This window comes from Pelodiscus sinensis, chromosome 1, assembly GCF_049634645.1.
Source record: "Pelodiscus sinensis isolate JC-2024 chromosome 1, ASM4963464v1, whole genome shotgun sequence".
NCBI lineage: Eukaryota > Metazoa > Chordata > Testudines > Trionychidae > Pelodiscus > Pelodiscus sinensis.
This window is the reverse complement of record NC_134711.1, coordinates 92,252,111-92,266,380: the sequence shown is the minus strand read 5'-3', so window position 1 is coordinate 92,266,380 and position 14,270 is coordinate 92,252,111. Positions and strand designations below refer to the sequence as shown.

General features: G+C 52.6%; 1 protein-coding gene across 1 annotated transcript; it reads right to left on the bottom strand.

Moving 5' to 3' along the window:
• Positions 1–11,838: 11,838 nt before the first annotated feature.
• Positions 11,839–12,725, bottom strand: LOC102450945 (noggin-like). The gene has a single exon (XM_006118974.3). The coding sequence runs from the start codon at positions 12,669–12,671 to the stop codon at positions 11,865–11,867; it is 807 nt and encodes a 268-aa protein (XP_006119036.1). The 5' UTR covers positions 12,672–12,725; the 3' UTR covers positions 11,839–11,864.
• Between the last annotated feature and the right edge of the window lie 1,545 nt (positions 12,726–14,270).

Here is a 14,270-nt window from a genome sequence, read left to right as displayed (position 1 = left end):
TCCTTTTGCTGCCAGCACTATATTCAATGCCTGACGGTTTTGGAGGACTACTTGTCTGATCGCTTCTGTTTCTTTGGCCAGGGCCCTTAAACTTTCTCCAGTTTCATTTGCCATGATTTCAACTACTGCTTGTAACCTCAGAAGCCTTTTTGCATGATGTATTACTCCCCCAAGTGGGATAAAGGAACCACCAATAGCTTCTTCCCAAGTTAAAGGGCTTATGTGATTCACATACCATTTGGCATCCGACAAGTCCCTACTTTTTCGCCTAAAATTACGGAGGCGTTCTCGTGGGAAGGACTCTAACACTCGGAATTGTGGGAAGAGTTGGGCAAGATAACAGATACCTGACCAGTTAACTGGTAATGTGGTATAGGCCTTTGTTCCACAGACCCAATGATGCCCTATCAAAGCCGGGAAGGGTCGGTTGCACCCCTTTGCCATATAGATGTCTATAAAGGAGGAGTAATATCCCCCGAAGGGCACAAGGTGATTCTCCTTACGGGGAGTAGTGTTATTTGCATGGCATTAAAGATTGTACTGATGTTACAATATGCTGGAGACAACTGCTTCTCCCCAGATTTAGCCCCGTTCCATTACACAGCAAACACCAGTGACCTTTTCCCTCCACCACGCTTATCCATTTAGATACATTTATTCCCACTGCTTCCCAAGTGTCATTACTGTTCCATGTCTTGTTAAATGGATGAGGTCCTCCGGTGAGGCCTGGGGAATTAAGTGGGATTGCCAAGACAGGAACCAGCTTGTGAGTGGGCTGGGATGTGGCTGCAGACCCAGCAATTAGAGATATTAAGGGTCTGAGCGATCCATACTTGCTGGTGGATAAAAGAATTGTCATTGTGGATTCCCCAGACCTTAAGACACCAGTAGCCGAGGAACAGGCCCCCACCAGAGGCACATGCTGGAGGCAAGACCCTTTTTGGTTCTGACAACCTCAGCTGAGGGAACCGCAGTCACGGTTTTATGTCCACCAGGCAGCAGGCGCTAGGCTCACTGCTGCTTCTTCTTGGGCCTTGCTTTTGGTTGTCGTCTGCTTCAGGCAACCCTTACGTGAACGTAGGTTGTAAGGTATTGCAGGCTATTCCTCTACGTCTTCTTCTGGAGTCAAAATTGACTCTGCGTGGTCCTGAGGCGATGACTGGTCTGCTGGGGGTGGTGCCTTCTTACACTGAGAAGCATGTATCCATGCTGCTATGCCGGATAGCTTAACAGCCGTCTGGGTAGTGAGCAGCACCTGATGTGGGCCCTTCCACCGGGGTTCCAAGGCGTGTTTTCGTTGGTGGTGTCGTATGTAGACCCAATCACCTGTCTCGAGGGTGTGGCAGGCGTCAGAGGTGGGTTCGGTTGGCCAGGCGGCTCAAACCTGTGAATGGAAGTGACTTACAGCTTGCATTAGTCCCTTGCAGTACTGAAGGAGTATACTGCGAGTCAAGTTCAAGTCTGAGACTGGAGTAATGGTAGTCATTGTTCGCATAGGGCGCCCCATAACAATTTCAAAAGGACTTAATTTATGTCTTTGGGATGGGGTGGATCGAATTTCCATAAGGGCCAATGGTAAGGCCGCTGGCCAGCTTAACCCTGTAGAGTCACAAATTTTTGCAAGCTTATTTTTTTTTAGCATGCCATTTCGTCTTTCAACTGCACCTGCGCTCTGTGGGTGGTAGGGACAGTGCAGCAAGTGCGTGACATGTAATACACGATCCAGGTGCTGAACAAGTTGTCCAGTAAAATGTGTACCCCGGTCACTGGACAGAGTGGCAGGAGTTTCTTTTAACAAACATTTGGCAACAGACAGCGAATCAGCTTTGCGACAAGGAAAGGCTTCAATCCAACCCGAAAATAAGCATACCATAACCAAAATGAATTCATATAGTTGACACACAGGCATTTGTACAAAATCAAGCTGCCAATGCAAGAATAGTGCTTGGGGCAGGCCCCAGAACCCGTGAGCTACCTTTACAGGTTTGCCAACATTGTAGCTTTGGCAAGTGGTACAGGCGGCACAGTGGTGAGCTGCAAAAGAGCTGAAATGTGGGGCCCACCAACACCTGCAAAAGAGCTGAAATGTGGGGCCCACCATCCTGCCTTAGTTACAGCAGAGATCATACCCTCCTTTCCGACATGCGAAACGCCGTGTAGCAGGGCGGCTAGAGCTGGGTAGAGCGAAAAGAGGGCCACAAAGGCACCAATAAGGGGGCGCCAAAGGGAATCAGGGTGTAGAGAGCAATCCTGGGCGACCCAGGAGTCTTTTTCTGTTTCTGAGGCAGAGTCTTGGAGCAGGGTGACTTTAGAAAGGGACTGCGGTGGTACAGAAACAGAAAGGGAACCGAGAAACGCACCTGGGGAAGATTTTATGGCAGCATTACCCTTAGCAACATTAGTATCTGCTGTGGAGTGACCAGGGCACTTAACAATAGCTAATGCAGATGGGAGTGCATACAGGAGGAGCAGCAATGTAGGGGCCATTCTTGATAGGGGTACCAGCAGAGGTAAGGAAACCCCGAGCTTGCCAGAGGGTGCCAAAGTCATGTACAACCCCAAAAGCGTAACGAGAATCAGTATAAATGGTGGCGGAGCGTCCCTCAGCCAGAAAGCAAGCGCGGGTTAGGGCAACTAGTTCAGCGACTTGTGCTGAAGTCACAGAAGGTAACGGCGCAGCTTCTAGGGTTTCAGAGAGTGATACCTCAGCATATCCTGCGAGGAGACGACCTTGGCTATCTCTAAAGCAGGAACCGTCAGTGAATAACACAAGGTCGGAGTTAGAGAGAGGGACATCAGAAAGGTCGGGGCATGGGACGGTGACAGCAGAGACACTTGCAAGGCAGTCGTGGGGTTCACCGTCATTAGACAGAGGAAGGAGAGTGGCAGGGTTCAACTGAGAACAGCACTTTATGGTGATATGCGAAGCCGAAAGCAGTAAAAGTGAGGCGGGCGGAGGAAAGGTGAGCTGTATTACCTTGTAGCAGGAGAGTATCTATAGAGTGAGGGACCATGAGAGAAACAGGAGAGCGGAGGACAAGGGACTCAGACATTTTAATTAGGCGTGCCGCGGCAGCCACAGCCCGCAGACGGGGGTAGACCTTGGGCAACAGGATCCAAGGTGGCAAAGAAATAAGCTACTGGACGATTTTTTTTTGCCACCATGCTCCTGAGTAAAAACCCCAAGTGCACAACCAGATTGCTCGTGGCAGAAAAGGGTAAAGGGCTTACAGTAGACAGGTAACCCTAAGGTGGGGGGGGGGGGGGGGGCAGTGAGAAGCACTAAAGAGTCAGTTTCTGAGACAGATAATGAAGGGGAACAGAGGAGTAGATCATTTACACATTGGACCAATGTGGACCCAGAGGGGAAGACCAGGTTAACAAGGTCTTTGGCTAATGCTTGGGAAAAGTAAGACGGGCTTTCTGTGTACCCCTTGGGAAGCATACTGCTGCTCCTTGTAAGAAAAGGCAAAAAGATACTGGAACTTAGGGTGAACCGGGACAGAAAAGAAAGCAGAACACAGATCAACATCAGTAAAATGAGTTGCATCTGGCAGGATAGAAGCCAGATTAGTTGCTGGGTTAGGGATTACAGGAAAGGTGGGTACAACAATGCAGTTAATAGCTTGAAGATCCTGAACAAACCGCCATGATTTCCCATCAGCCTTTCGAACTGGGAGGAGGATAGGGGTGTTACAGGGGCTGGAACAGGGGACAATAATGCCTTGTTCCCACAGGGTGGATATGACCGGAGCTGAAACCTCTAAATCCCAAAAACCCGGTGCCACGACCCCTTCTCTGACCTTATCCCCATTCTTGGTACCCTCCCCATTCCCGGTACTGTCTGCCGTGCCCTGAATAATGCTATATTTGCAGAGCTATCAACCTTTGTGAGGACTGCTTCTCTTTCCTTTTAGAGTGCAGTGGCAATGCTCTGCCACTGCTTGCAATTTGTCCATGGTCTTGGCCTCCGATCCAACACTTATTTGCTTTAACATACTGCTAATAGCAGATAAGAGGCTATTAACAAACGCATGCGCCAGGGCGCCCTGTCCATTTTTACCTGGTTGCTGTACCCCCAAAAAATCAAAAAAACCAACCAAACAAACAAAAACCATCAGTCAGTCTGTGTGATAGTTGCCCGGGTTTTTTTCTTTGTTGCTGTTTACGGGGTTATAAGTAGCTTACACAGTTGCAGGAGGTCTGCTTCAGAGGGTTCATAGGCATTGCACACTAGCAAAATTCCTCTGCAAATTTGGTAGGGTTTTCCTGGGGATTTGGAAAACCTTTTAAAATCGAGTGGAGCTCCGTGTGGGTCCAGGGTTTATAGCTTCAAGTGAGACCGGTCTGAGTTTTCTTGGAGGACGGGGTAAAGGGAAGCGCTTGGTCTGGTGGTGGGAGAGGAGGTTTCCAATAAAGCTTTTTTTCTTATAATTAGAATTTTTAAGGGAGGCGAGCTTCGATTCAGTTCATTTAAGATTTGCCTCGTCCCACCACTGCATGAAGCAATCTACCTCTCCTCTAGCCAATTTAGTTTTTGGGAAGGCCAAGTTTGTCTTTTAAGACATCCACTTGGTCTTTGTTCCAAGATCCTAACAGTGGCCACTGAGTTTTGGGATCCCCCCAGAGTTAATCTAGATCATTTTTCCAGAAATTTACAGGAGTCCGGACCCTTTCTAAAATATATAAACTGAGCCAGGGTCCCTTTAGGGAACTATCCCTGCTTAGACGTCTGCTTACCCATACAGGAGGACTTCATACACCAATCACACCAGGAGGAAATTCGGGTTCGTCAGAGCGGTGCCCGGTGCAACACACAAAAGAAGCCCACAGGCTACTGCCTCAATCGCCCTTGCGTTCACTCCAAGGATTTTATCCAAGGTGCGGTGCGGCTGCGATTGTGCAGATTCCAGTCACACAGACCGCGGGGACAGGAGCCCCTTGGTCGGCCAGTCCCTGGACAGGGATGGCTCCCAGACTCACTCACACCACAGGGAAGACGGATAGACACAGAGACAAGACAGTCCTCAGTCCGGACAAAATAATTACCTGACCAGAGTCCTGATGTTAGATCCCGGGATCCCTACCAGAACAGAGCAGGAACCAAAAGGTTCGATGGCGTAGACTTCGCTGTGGCTGTGCACCTTTCCATTCTGGCGGAGGACCGCTCGGGCTAAATGCCCAGGTGCCGGCTGCCACGGTCATCCTGCAAGACAGTCAGGGATCTCACAGCCTCAGCGAAGACGGTTGCCATCTCGGTAGAACCTCCAAATTGTCAAAGTCAGACAGGACTCACAGATTTGGCAGACTGCTCTGTTTATTTCAGCAAAGCTTTGCTAAAATGCATGGAGAAAATGTGAGTACCCCACAAGGTTCAAACCCCTTGATTTTATACAGTCAAAAGGAAGCCAAAATTAACAGGATTAAAAGGGGGGCAAAACTTCACATAATTAGTGTGAGGCTACTCAAGTACTCTTCATTTCAATATTAAGCACACAGCAATCTCCTGGCTATATCTCCCTGATTATCTGGAATTGTTTCCTAACACTTAATGTTTCTTTTCCTGTTAAACTCAGGCCCAAATTGGCTAGCACCTTGATCTGCATACCTACAATCAACATTAACATACTTTTTCTTCTTCCTCTTAAGCGACAAACAGAATTCCTTTAACTTATTCAATTATTACAGCACAATTCATCTTTTTCTTACAGTATAATTCTTTCTACTTTCACACAAGCCTGCAGTCTGTTCTTCTGCTCCTTCCCGTTGCTGCTGGCATGGATGGGGAGCCTGGGACAGGAGCAAAATGAAGTTTTCCCTTGAAGATAGTCGGGGAGAGTGTCCAAGCCAGCTGGCAGGAGTCATACATTTAAAAGGCATGGTTCATCTTTGCCCTTCTAAATCACTCCAACCAGGCTGGAAAGCAGCAGATCTGCCCTGGGGAATTCCCCCAGTGCAGAGGGGAGCAGGCCTACCACCTCTGTGCCATGCCTCCTTGTGCATCACCTCACTCTAACTGCTGTAACCGTCTCCTTTGCCCTGACTGGGATATTGGGGGACTACTGCAGCAATGGGCTGTGGCCACTCTGCCCTCTGTTAGTGGAGGCCTGCACAACTCGGAAAGCGGCTGGGCCATATTATTCCAAAGAAAACAGCTGCGGGCCACAAGTAGGGATGCTCTCCCAAAAAACACCCAGGCTAAAAATTTTTGTCAAGGAAAAAAAAAAAAAAAAACCCACCACCATGCGTGTCTCCACTTGGCCCCCTGGCATTTGTCTCTTCTGCACCCTGCCCCTTGGTGCTTGCCCCCCTCTCCTCAGCACAAGCCCCTTCCCCGCCTGGCTTCTGCCTTCTAGGTTGCGGGGCTGCCGGAGCCTTTTTGAATCCGGCGGTCGCTGGTCATGACATCATGAGGCCACGTCAAGCCAGCATCCTGGTGTCTGCCGGCGTCCCGCCCTCTGGCTCGCATCCCGCCTCCTCGCACCAGAGCTGCACGCAGGCAGCCCGGCTGTGAGAATCGCCGCACTTCCCCCTCCCCAGTAGCGCTCCGCTCCTCCACCTGGCCGACGGATCGGATGGGGCCGCGTCGCCCACGCCGACCACAGTGAGCCCCTGCGGGCTGCATGCGGCCCTCAGGCCATATGTTGTGCAGGCCTGTGTTAGTGGTTTCCATGCCATAGTAGCCAGTTCAAGCCCTTATGCTCAAGTTGCTGTCCCTGCCTTGGCCTCCTGCCTCTGTCTCTCTTGGCAGAGGGAATGCAGCTGAGTAGGTGGAACAGCAGCATTGTACCCTGTGGCCTTCTAGGGTTGTGTAGGGCCTAAGCCACAGGTAAAACAGGTTGGACTGGGGACAAGGTTCTTGACACCTTTCTTACCCATACAATCACCATCCAGTAGAGGGCGCTGGTGCCCCATGTCTGTTCCTAGAGGGAGGGAGTTCAGAGGCTGTGTTGTCTCTCAGGGTTGAGGACACGAGATCGCCTGCAAGGAGGGAAGCCTATCATTTGGAACCATTCATGCAATTATAACATGCCAGAAAACAGGGGGCAAGGCTGGACCCTGGCATTTGTGTATTAAAGTCTTTGTGAGTGATTCACTTTGCAGGAGCCAAATGTGAACCCGACATAGCACGCAGGACATTTTTTAGCATCATCTTTGCTCTGAATTGGAAAATTCCACCTTATGTGTGTGCATGCGGGGGCCGTGTGTTAGCACCACTCTGCGGGGCAGGGCAGCAAAAATATTAGCCAGTAGCTGATCTCTCTCTCCCCCCCCCCCCCCCCCGCATTCCTGGGAGCTGTGGTGGGAAGTGTAACTGCTCCTCTAAAAAGCAAGAGGCAGCCCCCCAAGCTAAGGAGGTACCAGTCTGTGCAAGACGTGTAAAGATTACTCAGCAGCAAACAGGGAGACATCTGAGGCCAGGTGCTGTGAACCCAGGGCAGCCCACCTGACTTAGGAGCTGGGCAGCTGTGTTTTGCCCATCTAGTCTACATGGTCTTTATTAAGAGTGAGAGCTGGGGCATCTCTCTTGGCAGTTCTTTATTCAGTGATGTGGTTTGAAAATTAGTTGGATGGTCTTGTCGGACTGCCACAAGACACCTGTAAAAAGCAGCTGCAGCAAGGAGGCAGAACTAGCCCGGTTTGTCTCCACTTGTAACTATTGGTCCACAAGAGGCACCAGGAGAAACCCCTCAGGCAGCAGAGATGCTGCAGGACTGGATCTAGTCATTGCTTCCATGTTACTTTTCCATGTAAGCACTCGCTGCTGTTGCCTCTGGGTCCCTGGGTGCTCAGGAGTGAGATGAAAGGTCAAGAGCCTGGGACAGGAGCTACCCAGCAGACAATCTCTGTGCAGATGAAAACAAATGGGCCTTGCTTGGTTTTAAAATGAGATGGGGCTTAAGCGTCAAGAGAACGTTTGCTCTAGTTCCCAAAGTGCTCTTGTGTGAGTGCTTCTCATGTGGTGAGCTCCAGCCTGGTGCTAACCTCTAGTTTCATAGAGCTAGTGGGCACCAATGCCATCTGATTCAGAGCAAACATCTGCCCAGGGCCCCCCTGGCTGAGAGGATAGCCATGGCAGTGCCAACACAAGTCAGCTTTGGCTCATGGCCACAGAAGATGAGTGGAAGCCACCTGCCACTCGGGCCCCATTGTACCACCACACCAACAGGGAGCATCTAAGCCTCAGGCCAGGGGGCTTTGAGCCCCTGAGTAAAGTTTCCATCACTTGTATCAACTAAGGCCCCTTTAACCTCATAGCCTGTGTCTGTTCATGCCCCTTTGTCACCCGCAGGAGTAGCATGCTCGGTGCCAGGCTTGCCCCTGTCTCTGGTGCACTTCTGTTCCTGTCCTGGACTCCCATGCAGCTCTACCAATGCAGCATGTTCCTGATCTGCCCCCTGCTATTCCAGACCTGCTCCCCCAGTGCCCCTCCGTCCTGGCCTGCAGATCTCCCTGCTACTCTGATCCTGCACCCATGTCAGCTCATTGCTGAGCCAATGCATGCAGGTGGATGGTGGGAAGAGTAAGCAAACGGGTGAGGGGAAGAAAAGAGAGGCAGTGCCCCTCTTGCTGCTGCCAAACTCTCTAGTAACAAGACCAATCTGCCTCCTTGCCCCAGTGGCCCAAACCCCACCCTCACCCTGCTGCCAACCTCCAGTGAGAAAAGTTTGATGTCACTGCAAGCTGCCCAAGCCTCCCCACTCCGTCTGCCAATGCTGCCGCCTCTGTCCCCTCCACCCTCCTGCTCCCCTTTAGCCACCAAACCCCTTGTCGCCATCCACGTCCTCCCCCAACAGCTGCTCTGGTTCGAGATCCCATTCTGTGGCAAACAACGCTTTCTACAGCGGCAGGAGCAAGATGAGCGCTTGGGCAGGCTGGGGGTGTAGAAATGCCATCTTGCAAACAAAGAACACCTTGGTCATGGCAGGATTGGGGTTGGTGTTTAATTCGCTGCCAGGCTGTAGTTCTCAGGATTTCCTGATGTAAACCGCACCGTGCAGACGCCGCAGCTTCTCACAGCGTGTTGCTGAGCGCGCCACAGGAATTGGCAGACTACACAAGGTCAAGGCCGTGCCTCCCCTGCTAGTCTAGTCAAGGGCTCTCCATAGTTCTGCTGATGTACCTCAATCCGGACCTGCAGCTCCTTCCCTCCTATGTTATCCAGCCCCCCGCCACCCACACAGCTGCACTAGTGTATCTTGAGCCTGACCCGCAGCGGCTGTATTCCTGACCTGCCACTGTTTGCAACGTGCGTGCTAAATTCTAGTCTGCAGCTTTCCTGGCTTTCCAGTCCCGCACACAGAAAAGGACTGAAGTCTCCAAGCTGGGCTTTGGGGCTCTGTGTTGGGCTGAGATTCACTGAGCTCATTTCTACTGAGGCCAAGGCAGTGGTTGAACCCCATCTGCAAGAGCCCCATGAACTCTGCTCTCTGCAGAGAAGTCCTGAGCTGCAGGCAGGCATTTCTCTGTAATTGGTTTGGGTCAGAAGCTACAGGCCAAGCCCTAGGGGAAAGCAGGGCTTGACTGAAGGTAGCCACAGAGACACGAGGCACAGGGCTGCTGCAGGTTCATTTGTTTGGGCTATGTCGGGAAATGGAGCCAACCCTGTCCCAAGTCCTTCACAACAGATAAATTGCTAAAACAACAGCCATGCACAAGGACTCCCTGTGTAAACAGCTAACCGCTGCCTTTCCTTCTGGCGCTGGCCGACTAGCCTTGTCCGTCACTCTCCTCCTTGCTCCCAGGTAAGGGGCAAGGGGAGCAGAAGGGATCCCACTTCTGAGTCCACCCCAGTGCCCAGTAACATTCAGGGGCTGGCGCTCATGATTGCAGAGGGCTATGGTTCAGGCAGGCCCACAATATAGAACCCACCTCCTCCCGCCCTAGTACTGCCTTCTCTGCCAGCACCGGGAATCCTCCAGCCCAGCAGTGGGCAAAATCCAGCTTGCAGGCTGAATTTGGCCAAACAAACATTTCTGTCCCGCCCGCTCAGCTGATTAGCAGACCATGCATTTACTTACAGCTGGCAGCATGTGTTCAGCTGCCCCGCTCCCCAACTTGCTCGGTTTTGCCAGCTGAGCTGCTCCCAGGAAATTCCTGCTAGCTGTGCAGAAAGGAGGATGAGTGGAGGAGAAAGGGGAGTGCTGAATTAAGGGGGTCCCTCTGTCCTGTACCCCATCTCTGCAGAGCAGGGGTTGGGGAGAGGGAAACAGCAGAGCTACTCCAATCTGAAGCGTGAATGGTGACTCAGAGCTGAGTGCCTGTCTGAAGAGGCAGTGCACTGTTTCTAAGATTTCAGTTCTTGTGCTCTCTCTCACACACACTTCCCTCCCATACCCAATCTCTGCAGAGTCGGGTGTGGGGGGGACAGCTTTCCCTGTCTTAAAGAGCACGTGGCTTCTCCCCAGTGTTGTCTTCAAGTTGTCCTTGTCAAGTCCAAGTCGAGTCCCAAGTCACTACAGTTCAAGTCTCAAGTCGAGTCTTGAGTCCCAAAAGTCACTTTCAAGTCCCAAGTCGGATCTCAAGTCTTAATTTAAAAAATGTCAAGTCACTTTTGTACACGCCATCAATATCGGCATTTTCGGACAATTTTTTCACCAAGTCGGTTTAACAAAATTAGCAAGTCTCATGTCAAGTCTCAAGTCACAAACAATGAACCCAAGTCGAGTCTCAAGTCGAGTCACCTAGGCAACTTAAGTCGGACTTGAGTTCAAGTCGTGGGACTCGAGTCAACAACTCTGCTTCTCCCACAAACTTGCTTGGCAGCAACCAGCACAAACACTCTCTGTGTCACTGTCATGCATACCTAGTCTGTGCCACACTGTCTCTGTGCTGTCTTACACACACTGCCGCACACTCTCCCATCTCTGTGCTGTGCACACTCAATCTGTCACAAAGTCTGTATCTCACACCTAGCATCTCTCTCTCTCTCTCTCTCTCTCTCTTTCTCTAATCCCCAGTCCCACCACTTCCACCTGAGATCACACCCCTTCCAAGGAACCCAGAGCCAGCCTGTGAGCACATACCAAAATTCATGGAGGAACCCTCCCCCATGAAAATTATTACCCATCCCTGCTCCAGGGACTATGGTTTAACAGAGCAGCACAGTGCATACTTCCCTTTGGGATTCATCTTGCAGTGGGATGAGTTTATGTCCTGACATGGGGATTTGAGCCTGTAACCCATAAGCAAAGACCCAGCAGGCTGTGCCACATAGCCAAGTAGCTCTGAAAAGCAAAGGGCTTGATTTGGCTCTAGCTCTATATTAAATCACACATATGCCTACTAGTTATTACTCCATAACTTTATTTCTCCAGGCCACACAGACAGCTGGGCTTCCTTGTGATAGTAATCACAGCCAGCAACTCCATAGCACTTTGTCCCCTGAATCCCAAAGCCACAGCGTTCTGAATCTAAACCGGTGAGGACTGCTGGTGCCTCCAGTTCCCATGGCACTCTGTTCCTGGCTTCCTTCCCTTGGATATGGGAGGGGAGCCCAAGTTCTGCTCCCCCTCTTCTGTAAATATCTAGGGATCGCCTGCTTCTCACTGCCTCAGCTTCCTCCAGGAGGATGCAGGATCCTGGTGGTAGTGGAGGAAAAGGTCAGAGGAGCATCAGTCTGTGGTTTCTTGCTGGTCCAGGTGGGGATGAGAGTATCTGTGAGGGATTCCCAGCTCTATCTGCAGCAGAGAATGTGGGTGGAGCCATGCCATCCTCCGCTCAGCCGCTCAAGCTCCGGTTGTGCAGACAATTTCAAACAGCTGCAACACGATAGCAACCCCTTGCAGGAGCACTGAGGTGGCAATGCAGCCATGACCCCACACCTCCAGTGGGGGAAGAGCCACCCACTCCTCACAGTCCTATTACCGACAGGAGCACTTGCAAGCAGACACTACTGGGTAGGGGATCTGTCTCCAAGTGCATTGCTGGAGCATCCTGCCCATGCTTATGACAGGGTCCTTGCTCATCCAGCAGTGCCAGACCAGGAGCTTGATGTGGGTGAACTGGGCGGGGCGGCAGGTCATGCCAGGCGGCCAGGAGCAGCCAGTGTGGGAGGTGTCGCACTCCGTGTGGCGGACCCAACGTGGCCAGAACACAGGCCCCAGATCCACCCAAGACGAGGTCAGAGAGCAGGTGGCGCTATCCACCAGCCACTGACGGAGGCGGTGGGCGACAGCTTGACTGAGGTTACTGGCCAACCCTTCCTCAAGGGGCAGCAGACGAGGGAGCTCCACGTTCTCAGCCTCCCGCAGCAGCTTCTTCCGGTAACGGCTGGTGCCATCGGCCAGGTCCTGGCTCAGGGTGCCCAGCTGCTCCAGGCTGGTGTTGCGGCCTCGTGGATCCTGCGGGGACATCCAGAAGGGGTCGTACGAGGGGCCCAGGAGCTTCAACAACCGAGGGGCCCTGAGATGCTTGGGCTTGGGAGAGTAGTGGTAGTCACTGGGGGAGCGGGACAGGCTGTACGGCCTCACGTGAGCAGATGGCTTGCTTCGGATGAGGTGGACGTCAGGATGAGGTGGGGTGGTCTCACCGATCTCTGGCAGCAGAAGGTCCTCGCTTAGGGGAAGGTTTCCCTCCTGGGAGAGGGGAGAAGCTTCAGAGGGAAGAGGCCCCTGGGCCCAGCTCCCCAGCAGCAGCAGGCAAAGGAGACCTGCTCTGACTACCTCCATTATGGGTGCAGCTCCTTCAGGACTCCCCTTGCGTGTGCCTTGCTTCAGGCTGGCACTCTGAGTTCCCTCCCTCTACCTCTCGGGTTATCAGTGGATCCCTTTGGCAGAGAGAAATCCTTCCCCTTTCCCCTAGTTACAACGTCTGATACCAGCCACTGCTGCTGCCCACAGAGACACAACCAGCTTTTCACAGGGACACAACCCCCCGGATGGGTGGGTGTAGAGGCAGGGGGTGATGCTGGGTGCAGTGGGTGCAGCTGCAGGAGTACAGGTGGTGCTGAGTGGTAGGATTAGAGTGAGTTTTGCTGATGCAGGTGCTGCTGGGCTTGCATGAGGGCGGGGGTGCTGCTGGGTCCCAGGGGTGCTGCTGGCAGCATAGGTAAGCTGCTTGTTGGAGAGGGGTAATTGGGGATGTAAAGGTGTTCCTGCACGTTGGGGTGTCATGAGTCCTGCATGGATGTTGCTGTGGCCACTGACGGGGTGAGGCTATGGTTGTAGTTGTACAGTGGGTGCTGCTGCGGGAGCAAGGTCCAGCAGTTGATGCTAGAGATGCTGCTGGAAGAACCGTCTGTTGCTGGGTGCTGGGGGAAATCTCATGGTTGGGCCCGTGGAGCAGAGCACGCAGCACCAAGGTGTGCGTGAGCCCAGAAGCCACACAGAGCGAATTGGAATGGGGGCTTGGCCATCCCAGCAGTGCTCAGTTTGTAATTGAAGAGGTGCCGGGGCTCGAGTGATTTGTTTTTATTTCAGTAACCAATATGGTAGGCCCAGAAGTGCCAGGCTCAGTCCTGGCACAAATGCCACACTGCATCCCAGCCATCTGGGAAAGCTCCCTCCTATATGAAGCTGCACTACATCCATTAGCCCAGCACTAAAGCATGGGACTGGGCTTTTGGAGAAGGGAGAGAAGTGGATGGGGGCGGGGGGTTGTTGCTCATCTTCCCCAGCGCATGGCCTCTCCTAGCTGTGATTGTGTTATTCCACAATGAGACAAGGAGAAGCCACAAGTAAGCGACTTTGTATCATCTCATGGGGAGCAGGGGCATGAGGGGAGACCGGATCTCTCCACTTGACCTGCGCCTTGACAAAGCCACATGCCTCCATACCATACGACAACTGTACTGGGGTCAGACACACAGGCTTTAGTTTGGGGTCCTTCATCTCCCTCCCTTGCTGTATCAGAGTTTAACCCTGTGTGTTGAACTATCCTACCCAGCTGCAGGCCCTCAGGGAAGCTGCAGTCCTTGCACATCCCATTCCCTCGGGTGGCCTATCGCCATGGCAGAGCTGGGCTCATGATGCCCTTTGCACTTTGGCCTGGGTGTCAGCGTCACTGCAGCGAGCCTGTGACTCCTCACTCCCACCCAAATGGCTCCCTTCCCCTGCCTGCAGGCGACTCCTGCTGGTGAAGGCGCAGTCAGGCCTGGCCAAAGAGTTTGCGGGGCCCAAGGCAGCATGTTGTGGTTGGCTGCAGCGTGTGGTCGGGCAGCTCCCAGCCGGGCGGGCAGGCGCTGGGCAGTATGGGGCCCTGAAGACGCGGTGCCCAAGGCAACCACCTTGCCCTAAGGCAGGGCCTGGGTGGAGGCACTCATGCAGCAG